At 35.0% G+C, this 22,879-nt stretch overlaps 1 protein-coding gene and 1 long non-coding RNA gene across 2 annotated transcripts in view; one reads left to right on the top strand and one right to left on the bottom strand.

Annotated features, from left to right (window-relative positions):
• Window positions 1-22,879, top strand: part of LOC100375648 (retinoic acid receptor beta-like) — a 50,082-nt gene that overhangs the window by 21,180 nt on the left and 6,023 nt on the right. Inside the window, exons 3-8 of the mRNA XM_006825783.3 lie at window positions 12,600-12,847; window positions 15,119-15,260; window positions 17,272-17,426; window positions 18,336-18,389; window positions 21,262-21,447; window positions 22,388-22,592. Coding sequence (XP_006825846.1) covers window positions 12,600-12,847; window positions 15,119-15,260; window positions 17,272-17,426; window positions 18,336-18,389; window positions 21,262-21,447; window positions 22,388-22,592 — 990 coding nt within the window. The remainder of the gene's footprint in view (window positions 1-12,599; window positions 12,848-15,118; window positions 15,261-17,271; window positions 17,427-18,335; window positions 18,390-21,261; window positions 21,448-22,387; window positions 22,593-22,879) is intronic.
• On the bottom strand, window positions 10,998-13,381 carry LOC146729193 (uncharacterized). Its single transcript, XR_014928288.1, has 2 exons — window positions 13,223-13,381; window positions 10,998-11,082 (listed from the first exon to the last, which is right to left on the bottom strand). It is a non-coding gene; the product is annotated as an uncharacterized LOC146729193 (long non-coding RNA).

Here is a 22,879-nt window from a genome sequence, read left to right as displayed (position 1 = left end):
GACCAAAAGGGGATAATGTCTACTTTTGTCCTCATTAATGCGCTTAAAGTTGTATTGTCGCTGAAATTTGACTTTGTTAAGTAATGTGCATGATAATGCATTAGTTACAATATTCGTAAAATATCTGCGCTGGGATTGCAAATAGCCGAACATCGCGAGGAGTTTCGTGGAATGTGATTTTACAATTTTGTATTTACAGTGGCATCAAGTCACTGGTTTGCACACAGAATTAAGGAATCGAAGACTATATTACAAAATCAGTATTTGATGCCTGCATTTCCTAAAGAATAATTCAACATACACCAGTCTCTTGAGTTGTTTTCTATATTGCCATTAAGTCTCTCTCGTCCGTGTCAATGTTTTACTTTTTCGACTTCTTCTTGAAAACTACAAGCCTGAATGCTTTGATACTTGATGTATATGTACCTTGGGTAGACCTCTCTCAGATTTGTTCATTTCATGATCATATCTTCAATTCTCTAATTTTGGTGAATATTTTTGTCATTTTTGGTAAAAAGTGATATTTTCGACTTCTTGTTAAAAACCGCAAGTCCAATTGCTTTGATATTACATATATAGGTACTACATGTGGACCTCTCTCAGATTTGTTCATTTTGTAATGACATCTTCAATTCTCTAATTTTGGTGAATATTTTTGTCATTTTTGGTAAAAAGTGATATTTTTGACTTCTTGTTAAAAACCGCAAGTCCAATTGCTTTGATATTACATATATAGGTACTACATGTGAACCACTCTCAAATTTGTTCATTTCATGATGATATCTTCAATTCTCTAATTTTGATGAATATTTTTATCATTTTTGGTAAAAAGTGATACTTTCGAAAAACCACAATCATTTATAGTGAAAAATGATATTTTTGAATTCTTGTTGAAAACAGCAAGTCCCATTGCATTGATACTATGCATATTGTTTATTTTCTAATAATATTTTCTGTTCTTTAATTGAAATGTGCAGTGCTAACAGCGGAGCCATCTCAGCCGAGAGGCTTGTTTGGATGTATAGAACGACTAGTTTACTCTTACCACTGCGTTAAGGAGAACGTTGATCTTCGAACATTGTGCATACTTCCTTGGTTAGTTGCGTTAAGTGTGCACCTGAAGCAGAATTCAATGCAATGATGGAATTTATTGCAACGAAGACAAATAATAACTTAGTCATTAAACAGTTTGATGTGTCAGATTTGATTTCAAACTAAAAAAGGGCTACAACAATGCCTGGTAATGCCGTTATGTTCTCATTCATTTTGGCTATAGAGGTTTTTAGCAGGTGATTAATGTGTATCTCGTCAAAGATACAAATGCAGTAAACAAAATTCCATTCATCGGTAAATCGCTGAATTTGCAAAAGGAAGAAAAACGTCTACCTTGTAGGTGTATTATACTTATTAGGCCATTGACACAACTATTTTCTGCAATGCTTGATGGGTAATTATATACATGTATCATAGATGAAAAAGGAATACCCCAAGGTGACGGCATTTTGAAATACAGTTGCTCTTTTCTGAATAAAAGAAAAGATGCTCTAGATATCAAGTTCATTGATTTAATGTGCGTTTTTGTATAAGTTGATACCTTTGTGTTCTTATGTATTGCTTTTCTTGTATTTCATTTTACATGCATTTTAATGAGAATAGTTACCTCTACCATAATTACAGCGCCCTCTACCATAATTACAGCGCCTTTATCATAATTACAGGGCCCTCTACCATAATTATAACACCCTCTACCATAATTACAGCGCCCTCTACTATAATTACAGTGCCCTCTACCATAATTACAGCGCCCTCTACTATAATTACAGTGCCCTCTACCATAATTACAGCGCCCTCTACCATAATTACAGCGTCCTCTACCATAATTACAGCACCCTCTACCATAATACAGCGCTTTCTACCATAATTACAGCGCCCTCTACTATAATTTCAGCGCTTTCTACCATAATTACAGCGCCCTCTACTATAATTACAGTGCCCTCTACCATAATTACAGTGCCCTCTACCATAATTACAGTGTCCTCTACCATAATTACAGTGCCCTCTACCATAATTACAGCGCCCTCTACCATAATTACAGCACCCTCTACCATAATTACAGCACCCTCTACCATAATACAGCGCCTTCTACCATAATTACAGCGTCCTCTACCATAATTACAGCGCCCTCTACCATAATTATAACACCCTCTACCATAATACAGCGCTTTCTACCATAATTACAGCGTCCTCTACCATAATTACAGTGCCCTCTACCATAATTACAGTGCCCTCTACCATAATTACAGCGCCCTCTACCATAATTACAGCGTCCTCTACCATAATTACAGCACACTGTACCATAATTACAACCTGTCTTCTAGTAAAAAAAATTAAATTGCTGAGCAAATGAATGAATGAATGAATAAACTCTGTTTTCATTTTAATATGGTATCAGCTGCTCTTGTACGATGTAGACTACTATTTGCCTCAAGTTGTGAAGCATTTCACTATAGTTACCCCCTGCCATTTTTAACAGGCAACCTAATAATTAAAGTTGAAGTAGAAGAAAAGTTCAAAAATATATCCATTTGTATGATGTACTTCATGCTGTGTGTTATTTTTCTTATTTCTATTTCGTATTTTTCTACCTTGCTGAGAAGGAAAAATCAGAATAGAATCCCCGGACGTGCAAGTGTTAGTTCCATGCCGTTTACAGAATGCTTGCACAACTTCGAAATTGTTGACAAAATGTACTTTTTATTTTGGTTAAAATTCTCGCCTAAGTGTTGATTCTGCGGCATAAGTTTCATTCAGTAACGATACTAAGTATTACAGCAATGTGAAACTGTAAAAAGAATAAAAGTATTATGGGATATGAATTGGGTAGGTGGCATTATATGACGTACTTATGATGTGAGACTATTTTTTTTTTAATGGATTCGTGCGGCAGACAAATGGAGCCAATTTGATTAAAAAAATAATAATCCATTCAGACCTATTGTTTATTGGTTTCTGATCGTGAAACAGCCGGTCGTATTGTTAAAATTCAACATGCCAAGTTAGATTTCATCATATGTTTTGTGTCTTCATGTAGTCTGCTTGTCTGTAAGAATGCATAGAAGTGCGTTTCAACAAAAGAGTGTCGTATGTCAGTCAAGCCGCTTTTATTAAAAGTTGCGTTTTGCCGTCAGTCGTAGAATTCTGTTGAAAATAATATGAATTCCATCAGCAAGTTTCATGTTTATTTGTTTATGACCATAGGGTGTAAAAATTGACAGAAAATCACGCTGGCATTGGTTTTTCAGTCTCCTCGTACATAGTTGAAAACAAATTTAGCCCAAAGCCATATGCCATTGCTACAGTCATTGATTACGATTGCTTTCAGCCATAATTACCTCATATATAGGCAATGTTTCAAATTCCATGTGGTTTTTTTGTGTGTGTGCATTTATGAGGCCATTTATAAGCAGAGTATCAAGGTGTGGTTTCATGAGTGATTGTTGTGAAAAAAGCAAAAAAAAGAAGTGAACTTGTGGTATTTAATTCCACTAACCTTGGACAGATCATTAATGTTAAGAATGCGTCTGGAACTCATTGTATAAAATGAATTCGACGCTTTACGAGACAGGCTCATTTTTTTTTTGTTCTTTTAACACCAATATTTGTTTACTGAAAAGTAACATTTAATGTGTGAATAAAGCGTATCTAAAATCACTTTCGCTAGATTTTCAGTTTTTTTGGTGTTAAAAAAATTATTTCTTTGTGAAATATGAAGGCACTTTTATTTTTTATTTTAATGCATTTCCAATATTCCTGAATGTTGTTGTAGCTTTCTTACTCAGATTTTAAAAAAAATCCACCAGGAGGCTTCAATTTTTTGGTTAATTGTCAAAAACAGTAAAAACTTTAATCTGAATTTCATTATTTATCTTTTATGAAAGTATTACATTTTTGAAAATGTTCATAATTTTATTTTCATGGCTACAATTTTCCCCCGCCTTGCTAAAATGCTTTGATATGAGTGCAAATTATGGCACGTTGTTTCATAGTGGCAAAAATAATCTAGAAAATCTTGCAGAGGTTTTTAAAATTTCCGACTAAATTCCCGTAACATGACATATTGGAAAGGGTTTGATATTTCTGTTGCCACAGAAATCCTGCATGAAACAGTGCCACCAGACATTGGATAAATTACTGTAGGAATTTCATCAAAGTATATATGTGTGTTTTTGATAATAGATTATGAAACCATTTTTTCTTTACTGGTAAAACAATTTTTTTGTTATGTCTGCTTTGAGTTTGATAAAAAAATAATTATATTTGCAAATATTTTGTTGTCTCTGCTGTGAATTTAACAGTGTTGAACTTGGCAAGATGTGTTAGTCTTAAACAAGACATTATTTTTCTCTCCTCCTTGTTGTCAACATTTTCTGCTAGGGGAAAATAAATTACCACTCTAATTTCAATGTTAATAACCAAATCCGAGTTTTATGGTATCATAGGCATTTTGAACATGGCTGAAGCTGTTCACTGTCTACACCACATTTACATAACCCAAGGCCAACCCATGGTAATGACGGCAATGACGTCAGTTTTGACCCACTTCCTATTGGGAGCAAACTTTGTAGTTGAATTTATTCTGTTAGACGGCGCAGTCTTTTCATGTGTTTGCTTTGTCACCGATACACTCGGTATATATGAGATGTACAAGGGTAGAACTTGGCAGTTCAGCTTGGGCATCAGCGCTCTGCTGTAATGGGGATCCTTAATGATGCTATGCGACACGAGCACGAGAGCTATTCCGAAGGTGCGTGTAATCGGCATGAATTATTACACTTTGAGGGTAAGCGTAACGTACGTATGTCGTGATTGGTGATGATTTTCTATGTGTGAATGTATTTGGATAGGTTACGCATTGCTGTAGTCTGTAGTTTAGCAGCGCTTACGTGGAGTTGGCAGTGTTCCATATTTTGTGAACATACAGAGACGGTCTATGTAAAGATGTATTTTTTTTTTTTTTTTTTTTTTTTTTTTAAATCAAGTGCACTTTTCTGCCTGGAGCCTTTCAGATGTTTAATGTACAACTTACATAAATTTCACTTTTCCTGCGATCATTTAATAACTACTATAGATTACCTGTGTTGGAAAATAGCATTCGTTTTCCCTACGACTTTTACTACATTTTCACGGTCGGGTGCCTAAATGTTGAATAGTCACAACTGAAACCATTATATTGCAAATTTTTTTCTCTTTATCTTCTCTGTGGAGGGGTAAACAAATCTATTGTGTGCTTAAAAAAAAAAAAAAATTATGTTCGTTTTATTTCTACTTCATCAATTATAATTTTTCATTGTTTTCCTTGGTGACATTGTCTGTTTACATTTTTTTTTTGTACTACTAGTATATACACATGAATACCATTCTGTGTCATGCGTTTTTGCTTACTCTTCTCTTCCGTCATTGTTTCTTATTCGCTCCATTGTCACTCCTCAATCACATCAAGTATATAATCATTATCACGTTATTTATCGTTTATTTACTTGTCTCCACCATCAACTTTCGTCACTTTACGCATAGACCATCAACATTCCAAGCTTGTTTCATCATTTATTTTGGTCGTGGCATGTGTACAATGTTACACTTGATCCTGTTTTTTTCTGAGTCGAACGAGAACATATAAAATACAGGGAAATGCTTTAAAAAAAGGTAATTAAAAAAAAAATAGTTTTGTCTTGTATTCCCTCCATAATTATTTTTTCAATGTTTTGCACATTTTTAAGTATTTCTGCATAATTTCTTTATGATTTTTGAAAAATGGCTGGAGAGTGAAAAATAGCTCTCCTAAAAGCTTAGAGATGAGTTATGGGAGTGATTTTAATGTGTTGATATAAAATGAAAATGTGTAAAATAATTTAAAAAAAATGTTTTTCAGTTCCCTGGGTGAGCTAATTTTGAGCTAGAGAATAGCATAATGTTCCATTGTCTGCAGATCTAATTAGTTTTTTTTATTTTGTACTTTGACGAAATTTGACTTCAAAAGTTGTTTTAAAAGAGTCAAAAAATTAATTACATTATTTGTTGAAATGATTTCAGAATTTACATATATTTTGAAATATTAAATACTGAAATATTTTTTCCCATTTCATTGCCTTTCAAATATATTCATATAAATATTTATTAAGCTGGCGTACATATATTTCCACCATATCTATAATATTTATTTAATGCTTTGATTTATTCTGTGTTCGATTCATTCTGTCTGTGGGAGGGGCTCTATGGTCTGGTGGTATAAAATAGGCGCACACGTATTCGTCCGTCGTGTCAGGTTTCTACACGTTGGTGTGCATGTCAACGCAGACATATTCATGTACACAAACAATGATTCAGTAAACATTTAATGATAGGGAGAGGAGTATTGCAAAGATGGCGGTATCACCAAAATCTTCCTCTATAAACTTCTTTTCCCACCAAATAATAGGCTTCTTTAGTTTAGAGTTCTCCCGCTGTGACTTCTTGTAAAGATACCACTTTCCTTTTTTTCATAGTGTGCAATAATGTAGACAGACTCGTGTGTTGAATTAAGTCTCACAGATTGCAATTTATCTGTGCTCAACCATTATAGATATAGGGGTGGGTAGCTTTTTGACGAAAAGGGGGGTGACCTAGATTAGCGACAAACATTTTAATTTCATTTGTTTGTGTTTCGATTATTTACATTTCAGTACAAAAGTTGATATTTTCTAAAAATCGTATGTGCAACTCAAAGCTTTTTGCATACATGTAGACATCTGACAATAATCTCTTCTTTAACGTAAAAAATGGTTGCATCTTATTAAATCATGTAATTATGATAGGACTATTGCTTCACCCCATTTCTTAAGTTTTAGTTAAAGTTCAACATTGTGTTATTAAAAACACATGGGATTAACAAATTATTAAAGATTTGGGGTGACAAGGTTAATAGTGTCTGGCAAACTAGTTGCTATGGTGACTATCAGTCGTGCCGCTGCAATCTGTGCTCTGTTCTCACTAGTGTGCCAAATTGTATACTTTATTTCTGGTGCATTGAATATCAACTTTGAATTGTTGAAGTCAAGATAATCTCTGTGTCCTCTTGTCCAGTAAAATATGCTGTGTTTTCAGTGTCCGTTAAATGATGTCGATTGGCCCCCCTAGTAACACTATCTATAATACTTTGCACTCTGTTAGTGCTTACTGTTTGTGCAACCATTCTCCAAATTAGTGCATTGAATACTTTTCCCAGTTCAACTATTCACTGCACATTGTTTTCAGTCTGGGTAACCCTCTCTAAAACCTTTTTTTTTTTAGTCTGGGTCATCTCTCTGAAACCACTGGGTACATTGTTTCAGTCTGGGTCACATCTCTAAAATCACTGTGTGCATTGTTTCAGTCTGGGTCACATCTTTAAAATCACTGTGAGCATTGTTTCAGTCTGGATCACCTCTCTGAAAACACTGTGTACATTGTTTCAGTCTGATCAGTTCTCTAAAATCACTGTGTACATTGTTTCAGTCTGGATCACTTCTCTAAAATCACTGTGTACATTGTTTCAGTCTGGATCACCTCTCTGAAATCACTGTGTACATTGTTTCAGTCTGGATCAGTTCTAAAAAATCACTGTGTACATTGTTTCAGTCTGGATCAGTTCTCTAAAATCACTGTGTACATTGTTTCAGTCTGGATCACTTCTCTAAAATCACTGTGAGCATTGTTTCAGTCTGGATCACCTCTCTGAAATCACTGTGTACATTGTTTCAGTCTGGATCAGTTCTCTAAAATCACTGTGTACATTGTTTCAGTCTGGATCACTTCTCTAAAATCACTGTGTACATTGTTTCAGTCTGGATCAGTTCTAAAAAACCACTGTGTGCATTGTTTCAGTCTGGATCACTTCTCTAAAACCACTGTGTACATTGTTTCAGTCTGGATCACTTCTCTAAAATCACTGTGTACATTGTTTCAGTCTGGATCACCTCTCTAAAATCACTGTGTATATTGTTTAAGTCTGGATCACCTCTCTGAAATCACTGTGTACATTGTTACAGTCTGGATCACCTCTCTGTAAAACCTCTGTGACCTTTAAGTCAAGGTCAAGGAGATACAAGTAGTTTGCAAAGTGCTTGTTGCCATGGCAATTGCTATAATTGAGATACTTTGTATAATGCATAAGTATGTATGTTTCACTAATGTCATCAAAACAAAATTCTGCATTTATTTAATTTAGGTATAAATTGAAACTGAGTCTTGCTTTTAGCAAAAGCTGTTCCAGCCACGTACACCCTAATTAAGTACATTAATCAACAAATACTATGGCAACAGAGCTTGCAATTTATTATAAAAGTTTTCCCGCACACATTTTTTCTGACATTGTTTTATTAATGTTCACTTGATGTTTATACATGCTCATGTATATATTGAAAAAATTAAACATTGTGTCATAAGAGTGCTACGTTCATGATGTCATATATTTATAACTAGTGTTGCTCAGTAATAAATTAGGTGACTTGTTTAGTATTTTCACGCCAAGAACTAACACCTGAAATCCATCTGCTGATCTTTGATCAAAAGTTAGGGAAAAAGAAATGAACGGTTGGCATGACAACATTATTGAGTTCAGATGGATGTCAGTGTTCAAAATAACTGAACTGGAATTATTACAGCCAAAGGGCGGTTTTGAAGTGAAGACAGCGTGATTGAAATATTTCAATGGTTTCGGGTTTGTCAATGTTAAACATAACAAGGATTACGTTATCTGTCTCTTCATCCTGATGAGCTCGAGATTTAATATTCAGAGGTAAACGACAATCGACTCAATGATGCCATATGTAGTCAGTTATAAAGTTGAATAAAGGGAGGGGACCACCATCAAGTTGACTGAGAAATACCACTTATTGAGGGACATAAAAATAAAAACAGATCTAGGCTGTTGGTATGTTTGGAATTATGTTGTATTGATATCAGCCGCTCACAATGCCGAGTCTTTGGCTTTTATCGAATCCATCTACTTACTAAAACTGACAATACCACGATGTCTATCTTGAATAGATGCAGTTCAAAACGGAGCAAAGGTCAAGGATCCTGTTTTTGACTGTCTTCTTTTATTTGCTCTGGTAGCTAAATATAGAATAATTCAGACGTAGCACTAGACGGTGTATGCAAATTATGGCGTTGCAGCTTGGCTGTGACTCATTCAATAAACTGCGGCTGTGAACTTGTTTAAATATTCATGTATATTTTGGTATTGACTCAAAATGTAAGTAATATCATTTGAAATATCATGTTAAACTCTCTTTAAATTTTGTTTCTCAAATAATGATTATCCTTTTTAATGGTACATTGTAGTTCAGAATTGGAAGTTTTTTTTTTCCTTCATTTTTTAGTTTCATCGAGCAAGGAAATGAACATGTACTTGCAGGCTCTGTTGTGTTCGATATTTTCTGTTATTTAGTCACTTTATTTTTGCCTTTTTTTCAAAGTTTTGCTGTGTCTATTGTTGTAAATGAGTCTTGTTGATTGCTCAAGTTTATAATGGAACAAACTTGTTATTACATCGTAATATCAAGGATATCATTAATTCATTATAACGAAGACAGCATTAAATTGTGATGGGCTGAGACAGTGTATATTCATACCTGCACCTTGATCAACAGTGGGCATCTAAATTGAGAAGCAAAGTTTGTGAATATTTTTAACTAAATCCATTCCTAATCTAGATGAAAGAAGCCTGCTTTTTGTCAATTCATAGCCGTAGCCTATTTCTGATTTCGTATGTATTTTGGCAGTGTTAATTGTCAAACTCTGATAGTGTGAGCAGAACGATAATATGAAGGTAACCTTTGCCATATCGACACAGCAAATTGAAAGTTCATCTTCTAATAGACTCACCAGTTTACTTGGAAACGTGGTTGATATCTGAGATGTTGTCAAGCTTTTGACAAATTGTCAGTTTCTGATATCCCTGAAGGCTGAGATTGAGGCAATGGTTTATGCTATGAGACTGGCCAGATTTCAACTCTCGGGACTCAGATACGTTATGTGAGTGCTCCGCCCCCTTGTTAATATTTACAACAACGCTTGTCCTTAAAATGCACTGTAGTTTACAACGTATTAAACATAATTTACTGCACAATAATAACTAAAGTATTTTTGAAGTTCTGATCAAATATGGCTTACTGCGGCCATAAATCAGATTGTGAAATCATGTTTATAGCGTAGCTAGAAGTCTGTAAAGTGATAATTAGTTTCATCGCTTAAGAGTTAACATGGAGCTAAACAGAGTTTACATGAAGCTAAGCGTTGTTAAAATGAAATCCTTATTAATAGCTCAGTGGCGTTCACAAAGTAGCACATACCGTAGTTATGGCTCACTATCTCTATCAGTCTCTGGAATCTGAATTGGACATTGAAATTATATAAATTCTGTTTTCTCACTTACAACCCGTTTATGATAACTTGGTTGCCATGGTTTTTTCCACCCAAATTTTTGTGTAGTATTTTGCATATTTCTGTGTTTTTAAATGATTTCATTGATAATTTTCAATTACATTGACATAGTATCTTATTGCCTAACATGAATTTTCTGGAAAAAAAATTGAAAAAAAAAGTTGAATCAAAATCAATATTTTGTGTAAAGTGACAAAAGTGGATTTTGGTGCTTAAAAAAAGTTCCTGTATCAAAATTAGATTCTTGCTTTGAAGCATTCACATAAAAAATGTTTGAAAAACCTTTGAAAACTTTAAAGGCTGCAGGTCTTGTTCTATACTGTGTCCAACACTCAGATGGGTGTTTTTCTTTGTGTCCAAAATATTTTGTTCTATTTCATAACTGGTTAATTTCGTGTTTCATTTTCAAACGTGAATGATTTAGTTGCTGCATTTTCTTTTTTCTTGAGCTGTTTATTCTGTTTTGTGCTCATTGTATAAAGCTAAATCCGCCATGTTTGTCCACATTGTGCATCCATTGTCTCTGACTCAGCATACATGTTTCACAATTCTGCATTTATTTTCTACAAGGTAAAAATTTATTTCACCGTATTTGCTTTATTGGCAGCTTCTGCACTGCTTCTGCAACCAAGAAAATTGTTGAGTGACAAGCTTGTTGACATTTTCAATGTTTACCGTGTTATGCTACTAGAAATCCAGTAATTAATTTTCTATATTCTATACAATCATTTTCACTTGTTCTGCGAAAATGAAGTCTGTAATTAATGATGCATGTTTAACTAGTACAGTAGACAACAATTGTGTCGTATATCGTCTGATCAATTCTCAAGATAAAGCAAAAACAAGATGTTACATGTGTCAATTTATTCTTTTCTTTCCTCTTATCACTGATATCATTAATTCCAATGTTCTCCGGCGGCACGACTTCTCCTGCTGTTTTACTCGTGGTTAAATTTCCTAATTAGTGGAGAAATGGTCGAGTATGCTTCATGACAAAGTTCAGATTTATTGCTGAAAAATAGTTTTTCAAAGACTGCAGACACGTTTTTACTCTGCCTTCAGCATGAATTCAATTATAGGAGAAAAATCATTTATTCTCATCATTCCTTCTGTAATTTTGCAACGTTTTCCTGAATTCCATATAGTTGTTTTTTTCTTATGTGCCTAGATAACAAGAAAAGATAAAGAACTTGTATTCTGTTTACAATTCATTATTTTTTGATTGATCCGTTTATGCATGTATATAAAAGAATGGTTTTCTTTGAATGGCTAATTACCAGTAGAAAAAGCTTTGTAAAACAAATGAAGGCAATTTTTTTTCATCGCTTGATTTCTATTTTCCAGTTTGGTTGAGGTGCAAAATTGGAAGGTTTATCCAAACTTTCTCCAGTGTAACACCTGTTTAAGCCGATTCCAGTTCACCAAACAAAAATATTTTCTCCATCTCTTTAGTGTCAGTTTTGACATGTTTCACTGTAAGACCTCTCTCTATAAACTGAACAACACTGTAAACCAAACAATTTTGTGGTCGTATGTAGTCGTTGAAACCATAATAAGCCATAGGTGTGTTTTGATGTTGATAATTTCTATATATTTATTGATCCATGTGATTTGTTTCAAGTTAATGAGTAATTCCGAGTTATGTGTTTATACATGTACATGTAATACATAATTATTCTGCCCCAGTTTGTATTGAAATTGTTCAATAACATTCTATCTTTACTTTCTGGCTGATATTCCATTATTAATTTAGTACGCAGTCACTGATTGGTTGACCTTCGTCTGCGTGGAAAACGCCTTAATGTTCCATTTCAAATTTAATGGTAGTTCTGTTCTTGTTTAGTCTGTGTTCAACTGTGTGGGTCAGTTAATTCATCTGTTTATGCAACGTTTATGTTTTATGACATTCTATAAGTCTCTGTAACTGTCAGAAATTTACACTTTACACAATTTACACAAAGTGTTACGTTGAACAAGTGATTCGTGAGTTTTCAAATTCAAGTTGTTTCGTTGATTGAGAAGTTTGAATGTGGCTGACCGAACCCAACTACAGCACCCCTATAAACTTGACTGTCTCTGTAAACCAAACTGAAACCATAGATAATCAAAAAAAATCATTTTTTTGTTGTATTTTGCAGATTTTCAAGGTGCTGTGTCCAATAATTTACATGTGGGTATGAACTTGAATGATATGCCTATGTGTTCTACAGTCAACTTTCCTTCAGTGACGACTACGTCAATACCGACGACACCCGACACTAATTCACTGCCTCCCAGCTCCCCAGATGAATCGACACCTCCCCCAAGGATATACAAGCCATGCTTTGTATGCCAAGATAAGTCTTCAGGATATCATTATGGTGTGAGCTCTTGCGAGGGGTGTAAGGTGAGTCAATTTTTTTTTCAATGTTCGAGAGGAATCCTGGTGGGTAGTGTTCATTTAATTTTTCCAATGTCTGTCAAAATCACCTTAGTTTCAAGGGAGCTTGAATCAAATTCAAATTTAGCACTACTGAGCACGTTACAGCACATATATGCAATGCATTATGGGAGATAACTAAATTTTGTACTGCTGAGCATGTTACTGCACAAATATGCAATGCATTATGGGAGATACATATTGTCATACTGGACTTGGACTAAATTTTATGTCAATTTTTTGAAATGTTGAAACTTTAGAATTTGTATAAATAACATTATATGATTTTTTTCATCCAATGCTATCAAGCTAATTTTTAAGATATTTAAAAAATAATTTTACCATGGAAACCAGTGCAAACATGCCAATTTACCATTTTCCATGACATTTTGGACTCTTGTAACTTGAAAAATTGTATGAGGATCCCATATTTTTTTCATTTCCAGTATCATGACATAATCTTCAGTAATCCTCCAAAAAAAAAATATTTAATGTGTTGGTGTGCAGCTTTTAAATGATTCAGTTTTCTCACAAAACAAATTTCACGAAAATGTAACTCTCATTGAGAAATGTGAAATGTGGTTTTTGTTTAACTGAGACACTTTAATGAGCAGACTTAATAAGTTTGACCTTTCTGTCAATAAATGTAGGTTCAAAGCTATTAACATTTCTTCTGTGGGCCTCCAATTATGCATGTCGTCAAAACTTGTCATTACGATGTTGTAAATTACTACATTGAAAAAAATAATGACTAAAAGAATTGCATCAACAGACTGACAATTTTCATTTTTCCACGATTTCAATATTAGTACTGCATTTAGAAACTACTCTATTATTAAAATTGTGTGGTTTATGAACAGTGATTGCCTATTCTCTAAAACCAATTGGTAGATGATTTTTCTCAGGCCGATTTGTAGATGACCCTTCTCAGGCCGATTTGTAGATGACCTTTCTCAGGCCGATTTGTAGATGACCTTTCTCTCCTAGATGATTTTGTAGATTTAGTTCAATTTGACTGCAATTTAAAAGTGGTATTATGCTTAAAGCGGAAGAGTTGTCACCTGCGCACACGCAGGAATTGAGTCCCAAGCGACGATAACAACACACGCTAAAAACGCAAAGGCTCATGGGTAGATGCTTGTTTGTAAACAATAACATGCTATGGCCATCTGGCACATGCACAGGTGACGACTCCCCCGCTTTAAGTTCTTTTGTTCAATATTTTTGTGTGAAAATACTACCGTAAAATCTGCATTAGAAGCGCATCCCTAATAGAAATCGCATCAATCTTTTTAGCTCCGCTGTCGACAAAGTCGACACAGCAGAGCTTTTCATATTACTGATTGTCCGTCGTCGTCAACTTTACAATTTCAACTTCTTCTTCTAAACCGCAAGTCAGAATTTTTTCAAATTTGATATGCAAGTACCTTGGATGGTTCTTTCTCAGATTTGTTCATTTCATGTCAAAATCTCAAATTCTCTGATTTTGATGAATATTTTTTGTTATTTTTGGTAAAAAGTGATATTTTCGACTTCTTGTTAAAAACGGCAAGTCCAATTGCTTTGATATTACTCATATAGGTACTACATGTGGACCTCTCTCAGATTTGTTCATTTTGTAATGACATCTTCAATTCTCTAATTTTGCTTAATATTTTTGTCATTTTTGGTAAAAAGTGATATTTTCGAGTTCTTGTTAAAAACCGCAAGTCCGATTGTTTTTATATTACATATATAGGTACTACATGTGGACCACTTTCAGATTTGTTAATTTCGTGGTGATATCTTCAATTATCTAATTTTGATGATTATTTTTGTCATCTTGGGTGAAAAGTGATATTTTTGAATTCTTGTTGAAAACAGCAAGTCCCATTGCTTTGATACTATACATATTGTTCATTTTCTAATGATATCTTCTGTTCTTTAATTGAAATGTGCATTGCTAACAGCGGAGCTATCTCAGCCGACTGGCTGCTTGTTTAACAATTGAGAACCAAAAATTCATCATGCTCTAATAGAAGCCGCATCTCCTTTGTTGCTTTGTACCATTTTAATAGAAGCCACAGCTTCAAATACAGATTTTACAGTACTTGATGTTCACTGTCTTGACTGTCAAACTGCTGCAATATGCCCTGTGGGCCCTGTACCCCACCCGTTTGTTTGTTCATATTATATTCATTTCTCACCACATAAAATGTATAATTATGTACATTTCTCTCTCTCTCTCTCTCGGTTCAGGGTTTTTTCAGAAGAAGTATTCAAAAGAATATGCAATATACATGTCACAGAGAACAGAAATGTGTGATAAACAAAGTGACACGCAACCGATGTCAATACTGTCGACTTATGAAATGTTTTGACGTCGGAATGTCCAAAGAATGTAAGAAGTTTATTATTATGGTGTACATTAGAAATTCAAGCTGGATAGTGTAAAATACAAAAATAGTGGTTGCAGGGCAAATTTTGAAAAAAAAAATGTCTGTTATGTAAAGGCCAAAATTTGCATTTCAATACTTATTTTTATAATGAAATTGTTTCTACATATCTCAAATTTTGCTTGCTGATAAGTGAATGGGTGGGTTAACGTTTGTGAGTGAATGTGAGTTTGTAAGTGAGTGAGTGGTTTGGGTGGGTTTGTGAGTGAGTGAGTGGGCAGGCAGGTATGTGAATGAGTGGATGGGTGGGTTTGTGAGTGAATGTGAGTTTGTAAGTGAGTGAGTGAGTGGTTTGGGTGGGTTTGTGAGTGAGTGAGTGGGCAGGCAGGTATGTGAATGAGTGGATGGGCGGGTTTGTGAGTGAATGTGAGTTTGTAAGTGAGTGAGTGGTTTGGGTGGGTTTGTGAGTGAGTGAGTGAGTGGGCAGGTATGTGAATGAGTGGATGGGTGGGTTTGTGAGTGAATGTGAGTTTGTAAGTGAGTGATTTGGGTGGGTTTGTGAGTGAGTGAGCGGTTTGGGCAGGTATGTGAATGAGTGGATGGGTGGGTTTGTGAGTGAGTGAGTGGGCAGGTATGTGAATGAGTGGATGGTTGGGTTTGTGAGTGAGTGAGTGGGCAGGTATGTGAATGAGTAGTTGGATGGGTTTGTGAGTGAATGCGAGTTTGTAAGTGAGTGGTTTGGGTGGGTTTGTGAGTGAGTGAGTGGGCAGGTATGTGAATGAGTGGATGGGTGGGTTTGTGAGTGAGTGGGCAGGTATGTGAATGAGTGGATGGGTGGGTTTGTAAGTAAGTGAGTGAGTGAGTGAGTGAGTGGGCAGATATGTGAGTGAGTGGTTTGGGTGGGTTTGTGAGTGAGTGAGTGGGCAGGTATGTGAATGAGTGGATGGGTGGGTTTGTGAGTGAGTGAGCAGGTATGTGAATGAGTGGATGGGTGGGTTTGTGAGTGAGTGAGTGGGCAGGTATGTGAATGAGTGGTTGGATGGGTTTGTGAGTGAATGCGAGTTTGTAAGTGAGTGGTTTGGGTGGGTTTGTGAGTGAGTGAGTGGGCAGGTATGTGAATGAGTGGATGGGTGGGTTTGTGAGTGAGTGGGCAGGTATGTGAATGAGTGGATGGGTGGGTTTGTAAGTAAGTGAGTGAGTGAGTGAGTGAGTGGGCAGATATGTGAGTGAGTGGTTTGGGTGGGTTTGTGAGTGGGCAGGTATGTGAATGAGTGGATGGGTGGGTTTGTGAGTGAGTGAGCAGGTATGTGAATGAGTGGATGGGTGGGTTTGTGAGTGAATGTGAGTTTGTGAGTGAGTGATTTGGGTGGGTTTGTGAGTGAGTGAGTGAGTGAGTAAGTGGGTGGGTATGTGAATGAGTGGATGGGTGGGTTTGTGAGTGAATGTGAGTTTGTGAGTGAGTGGTTTGGGTGGGTTTGTGAGTTAGTGAGTAAGTGGGTGGGTATGTGAATGAGTGGATGGGTGGGTTTGTGAGTGAATGTGAGTTTGTAAGTGAGTGAATGGTTTGGGTGGGTTTGTGAGTGAGTGAGTGGGCGGGTATGTGAATGAGTGGATGGGTGGGTTTGTGAGTGAATGTGAGATTGTAAGTGAGTGAGTGGTTTGGGTGGGTTTGTGAGTGAGTGAGTTGGTGGGTATGTGAATGAGTGGATGGGTGGGTTTGTGAGTGAATGTGAGTTTGTAAGTGAGTGAATGGTTTGGGTGGGTTTGTGAGTGAGTTGGTGGGTATGTGAATGAGTGGATGGTTGGGTTTGTGAGTGAGTGAGTTGGTGGGTATGTGAATGAGTGGGTGGGTTTGTGAGTGAATGGATGGGCTGGTGAGTGAGTGAGTGGTTAGGTGGGTGTGTGTGTTTGTATGTGAATGAGTGGGTAGGTTTGTGAGTGAATGGATGGATGAGCTTTTATGGTGAGTAAATGGAATGTAATTCATTTATTAATACTCGGCTCCATTTACTATAGGTGTGCGGAATGATCGGAATAAGAAAAGAAAGGCGAAGCATGAAGTGACAGAAAGTCTAGAAATGAATACTGAGATGGAGCATATCATGGATATCGTGATTAAGGCTCACATTGAAACGTTTCCCAAGGATACACCAAAACCAGGATTCAAAGTGGTAGGTAGTTTGTTAATTCATTTCTCCTATATATGTTGGTGGGGGGTAAACTATGTTGTGTTAAAGGGTGACCAAGTATATTTAATAAAGAACTCAAATTTGCCACCAATTATGTTATCTCCAGGGTAGTTTTTGCCTAAAAAATTTTATAAAAAAGAAATACATTTTCATTCGAATGCACCAGATAATGAAACAAAACCCTCATGGTACCAACCTTGAATGCATAAAGGATGAAGAAAATAACAAGCTAAAAATTCAGGAAACTTGTGGATTCTTGATAAATATGTAAACCTTTTTAGCGCTTATATAAATTCCATATGTTTTAAATTGATACATGGAAGATTATGAACTATGTCTAATTATGTTTATGTAAAAAATACAAAAAAAAAAGAAATTTTCTGGCAAGAACATTAACTCCTTAATTATGTAAAAGGGTGCACTAGGAAGTTGCTAATTTAAGAATTAAAAAGCACAGTGGGTTATTGTATTAAGCTATGGGGGTGGCAAGGTTTATTTTAATGAGTGTCATACCTATATGTGCAAGGAAATTTGTAATTTCTGGGGGAAAATTTAAAAAAAAGAAATCTTCTGTCTTTGTTAAAATCTATTTCTGCTACTTTCCAATCTCTGTTTTACTTAATCTTTGATCTGTACTTATTAGTTCTGTCGCATTCTTTCCACCCTCTTCTCTCCCCTTTCCTCCTATTCTATTCTAGTTATATAATCCCAGAGCTGTCAAAACCTTTCCCAGCATTCCTTGCACATGGTAGGTCATTCCATTTGGTGGAAGGGGTGAGCAACCTGTGTCTACACTTACACTGCAGGTTTATCACCTCTTTCATCATTTGCCCATACAAGATACAGATGAACAAAATCTTGCTATTTCTTATTCTTACATTTTGCTTACAGCCTGCCAACCTACGAACTGATGGAGTAGGGGCTGATGTCCTGCCGATAATCACGGTACCTTTTGATCTTGCTCCTTAATCCCCTTTGTATAATGGAACACCTAACCAAACCAAGTTGTGCCATTGGTAGCCAATTATTATAGATGAAAGAAACGCATCTCAGTTATGTGTGCATTGATTCTAACCTCCAACCCCTGCTTGACTTCGACTCTTGGCATGATCTCATGGTTTACTTTGTAGATTGGTTCATCCCATTATTAGAAATAGGGGTGAATTTGAGTAGTCATGGCACAGTTAACTATTAACATTGAATATATTGTTTAAAAAATCATTTTCATTTTTATTGCCATTTTGTTGTTTTTTTCACTTCATGTTTTATATTCAAGACTTCATATGATTCTTAAATTTGTGTGTTTCTGAACAACATGAATCAGCATATTCTGATGGTACAAGTCTTCTGATTGGTTAACTGAATAACATGAATCAGCATATTCTGATGGTACAAGTTTTCTGATTGGTTAACTGGATAACATGAATCAGCATATTCTGATGGTACAAGTCTTCTGATTGGTTAACTGAATAACATGAATCAGCATATTCTGATTGGTTATCAACCCAAACAGTCCAAAGTTAATGGTGGCTTTATCCAAACAACTTCTGATGACTGGCCAATTGCTTACTGTAGAAAGGAAAATATTTCTAAGAAGATTTTCCAGTTTCGTTCAAATCCCAACCAAAATGGTCATTGCTGGGAGTATTTGGAAAAGATTATTTTTTTTGGTGGTATTCTTGCTTTAAGTCAATTTGAATGTTCCATCCCAGACTCAATCTTGATCTAGGGTGGACTGATATATTTTTCAATATCTCTGAATGCATATTTTGCAGGGAACTGTTCATGCAATTTATTACTTTGACTTGATGTGATATTGCTTCAAATTCCTGTCTCCATTTTGTAAATAAGAGAACAATCAGATTTTGAAGTAAATGTTTCTGTGAGACATTTTGATAATAATGTTGAGAAAAAAAAATCCTGTTTTTGGCTGTGCACAGTTATTTGACATGTTGACGCCTACTTGAAATGTGCCTATGAAATTTGTGTTCACCCAAAATTGCTCAAATTAAAATAATTGAGTTGTGAAAGAGAAACATAGCACTTGGAAACAATATAGTGTCATAGCGCCCTCTGTGTTTGAATTGAGAATTGATGCCCCATTATTGTTAGTAGAGGGCGCTATTATCATCTATTTGTGGGTGTTGTGTGATTTTACTCGGGAATAGCAACTATAATGAACAGTTGCGTGTTTGTCTGTTTTCTTATTATATAAAGCAAGTCATTGCAAGGATACAAATTATGTCAGCGCCCTCTGTGTCAAAACTGAGACTAAATGTCATTGCCACCAGCAGAGGGCACTGTTATGGCAAGTAATGAACAGATACACGTTTGTGTCTGTTTTCTGACTATCATAATGTTTTCTTTAAATTTTTAAATGAAAAACGAAATTACAACTATGTAATGTTAATATAATATATATAATATATGTATGTGATAATAATAACAATGAAACAAAATTAGACGAATTCTTTTTCAAGTGATATGCTTTTACTCAGAAGTAATTTTTTGGTATTGAATAAACAAAAGAATACCAATGCAGCAGCCACTAGAGGGCACATCTGAATATTCTCCTATTATTGACTGTGTATACATGATTATCTTTGCTGCAGGTGATTTTTCCGTTGAATATGTCACATTTTCTAAGTTCACCCTCAGACCAGTATTTGTGGGTTGGAACAGTTAGAAATTTTCTCATCCGCAAAATTTACCATTGAATCAGTAACAAAATTACATGCGATAATAGAAATGCACACCTAGTTTATGACAATTGTGTCCCTGTCAATGAACATTTGGGTAAGAAGTGCAAATGCTCAGATGTCCCTCGGACACAAGAGTTTGCTATATTTTAAAATACTGTAAAACACATTGAGATAGCTACATGCCATTTTAGTGAATTTGACCCAATGAATGAATTAACAGAATTTTAATTTAGCTAAAATGCTAACAATTTCAATACTTTATTCTAAATTCGCTACATATTGAATTAGCATAATTTAGTTGAAATAGCTGAAAAAACATTATGTTCACCAAGGTACTGTAAAAAATACTTTATTTTCGCTTGGAATTTATTTTCGCTATTTTCGCTGAAGGGATGATTCCGTGAAAATAAAATCCAGCGAATATACTTTTTTTCCCATATTTCACATTCAACTCATCCAAAAATCAGTGAAAATAAATTCCACAAAGAACGCCCAAAAAGCCTTTTCAGCGAAAATTAATTCCAGCCGAAATAAAGTATTCCACAGTAGTCTGCAGTACCATGAGTTATTAACTGATAGATTATTTTATGCTACAATTTACTGTACTATTGATATGCACAAAAAGGTTCTGCAGGGGTTGGAGTATTAATCTATGCTTATTAATCACCTAATTTGGATATTTCCTGATTCCCAATTTGCAATGAAATCATTTCAGCATTTTGACTGTTTGGACAGTTTTCTGGATTTTGAACAGGTCAGTTTTGTGGATGGTCACAGAATTTGATAGTGTGAGTAAAAGGGTTTCTAGGTCATCAGGTTGGCTAAATTATCCCACAATTATTTGCTGGTTACCATGGAAATGCATGATCTGAATTATTAAATTTTTATCAAAATCTAATTAGGTATGTCATTTTCAAATTTTGGACATTCTTGTGTGTCAAATGTTGGTACAAAATAACCTTTTTCTTGATTGAAAAGATGAAATCCAATTTATCATACATATTTAGGATGAAAAAGCGACCAGAACCCAAGTCATTTTTGGGGTCTGTTTCATTGATGGTTAATGTTTCATTTATTCCTTGTCCTGACCATTTTTTTTTATTATTTGTTTCAAGGCTGCCGATCCTTTAGTTCCGAAGACGGGAAGCGATACAGATTTACTTATGTTTCAATATGTAACAGACATGTCGTCAAGGGCAATCATTATGGTCGTTGAGTTCGCCAAAAAACTTCCTGGATTTCTGCAACTGACGACACCAGACCAAATCACGTTACTGAAAGCGGCATGTTTAGAAATTATGGTAGGTGACTTTTATGGCATGTCAACGCTTCCAGTTGTTCCAAATCATGCAAACAAAGTAACAAAGTATTACACTCTGTTATTAACTATGCGCAAGGTCATTTGTTTTGAAAAAAAAATGAAAATAAACAGCCGATTTGTATTATAGTGAAAGTACTGTAAAAAAAGTGTGTTCACACAGCAAGTATACATTAGGTGATGCCAAGGCCATGCCGAAATAACATAGAAGTTGGTTGCCTATAAAATGCAGAACTGGATTCTATGTAGCACTGCACACACACACACACACGTCTATTATATTGCAGTCCTATTACAGTTTAATTAAGCTGTTCATGTATCTAGTGAAAACAATATTGTCTTTCATTAAAATACTTAAAATTCAATGAAATTAAACATGTCTCGCCATTATATCAACCTGACTCATCAAAATACATAGTACAAGGTTCCCTCAAATAATCAACAAAGAGCAAATAAAAAAAGATCGAACCTGAACGACTGATTTCCCCATACCCTAAGCCTTATTGTGGTGATCATAAATACAAACTTAGGTTCATCATGCTTTTAACTTTTTCAATTTCCTGGAAATTCCAGTCAGATGCGTGTTCACCTTAAAGTTTAATGTCCACACACAATAGAACTAAACTTCAATGATTTTACAAATATGAAATTTACAATAACAAACATGTTGAATACTACAAAACATTTTCAAGTTCACCATTTCACAGACTTGGAATGTATACTATATTTTTGTGCTCAGTTTTGTAGATCTAGCAACAAAGTGAAATAGGATACAAAGTATACACATCTTATTCAGTTCTAGCTTCATTTCATGTAGTAGTATGAAAGAGCCTTTGCACCTGTGTTTTTTTCATCCATCTGCAATATTTGTAACCATTTTCTTTGAAAGTAAAACATTAATATATATTTTTTTTTATTAACAGGTTCTCAGGATCAGTTACAGATTCAACAGGGATGACGGAAGCGTTACTTTCACATCGGGTTTAACATTGTCCAATAAGCAACTAAAAACAGGAGGTTTTGGAACCTTAATGGATACGATAGGACAGTTTGCCCAACAAATAAGTAGCCTTAATCTTGATGATACAGAACTAGCTCTGTTATCAGCGATTTGTCTCATTAGTGGTGGTAAGTTACCATATATTTCTAGTTCTGTAATTCACTTAAAACACATTGTGTTTGCAAATTCCTGAGACCAACTCTTAGACACTAAAAGTAAGAATGTAACAAAAACATTTGTTATACTGTAGAATACTTTATTTTCGCTTGGAATATATTTTCGCTATTTTCGCTGAAGGGATGATTCCGTGAAAATAAAATCAAGTGAATATACTTTTTTTCCTATATTTCACATTAAACTCATCAAAAATCAGTGAAAATAAATTCCATACAAAACGCCGAAAAAGCTTTCCACA

Source organism: Saccoglossus kowalevskii, chromosome 22 (assembly GCF_978046115.1).
Source record: "Saccoglossus kowalevskii chromosome 22, keSacKowa6.1, whole genome shotgun sequence".
Taxonomy (NCBI): domain Eukaryota; kingdom Metazoa; phylum Hemichordata; class Enteropneusta; family Harrimaniidae; genus Saccoglossus; species Saccoglossus kowalevskii.
The sequence above is the reverse complement of the archived record's forward strand: the minus strand, read 5'-3'. Positions and strand labels throughout refer to the sequence as shown.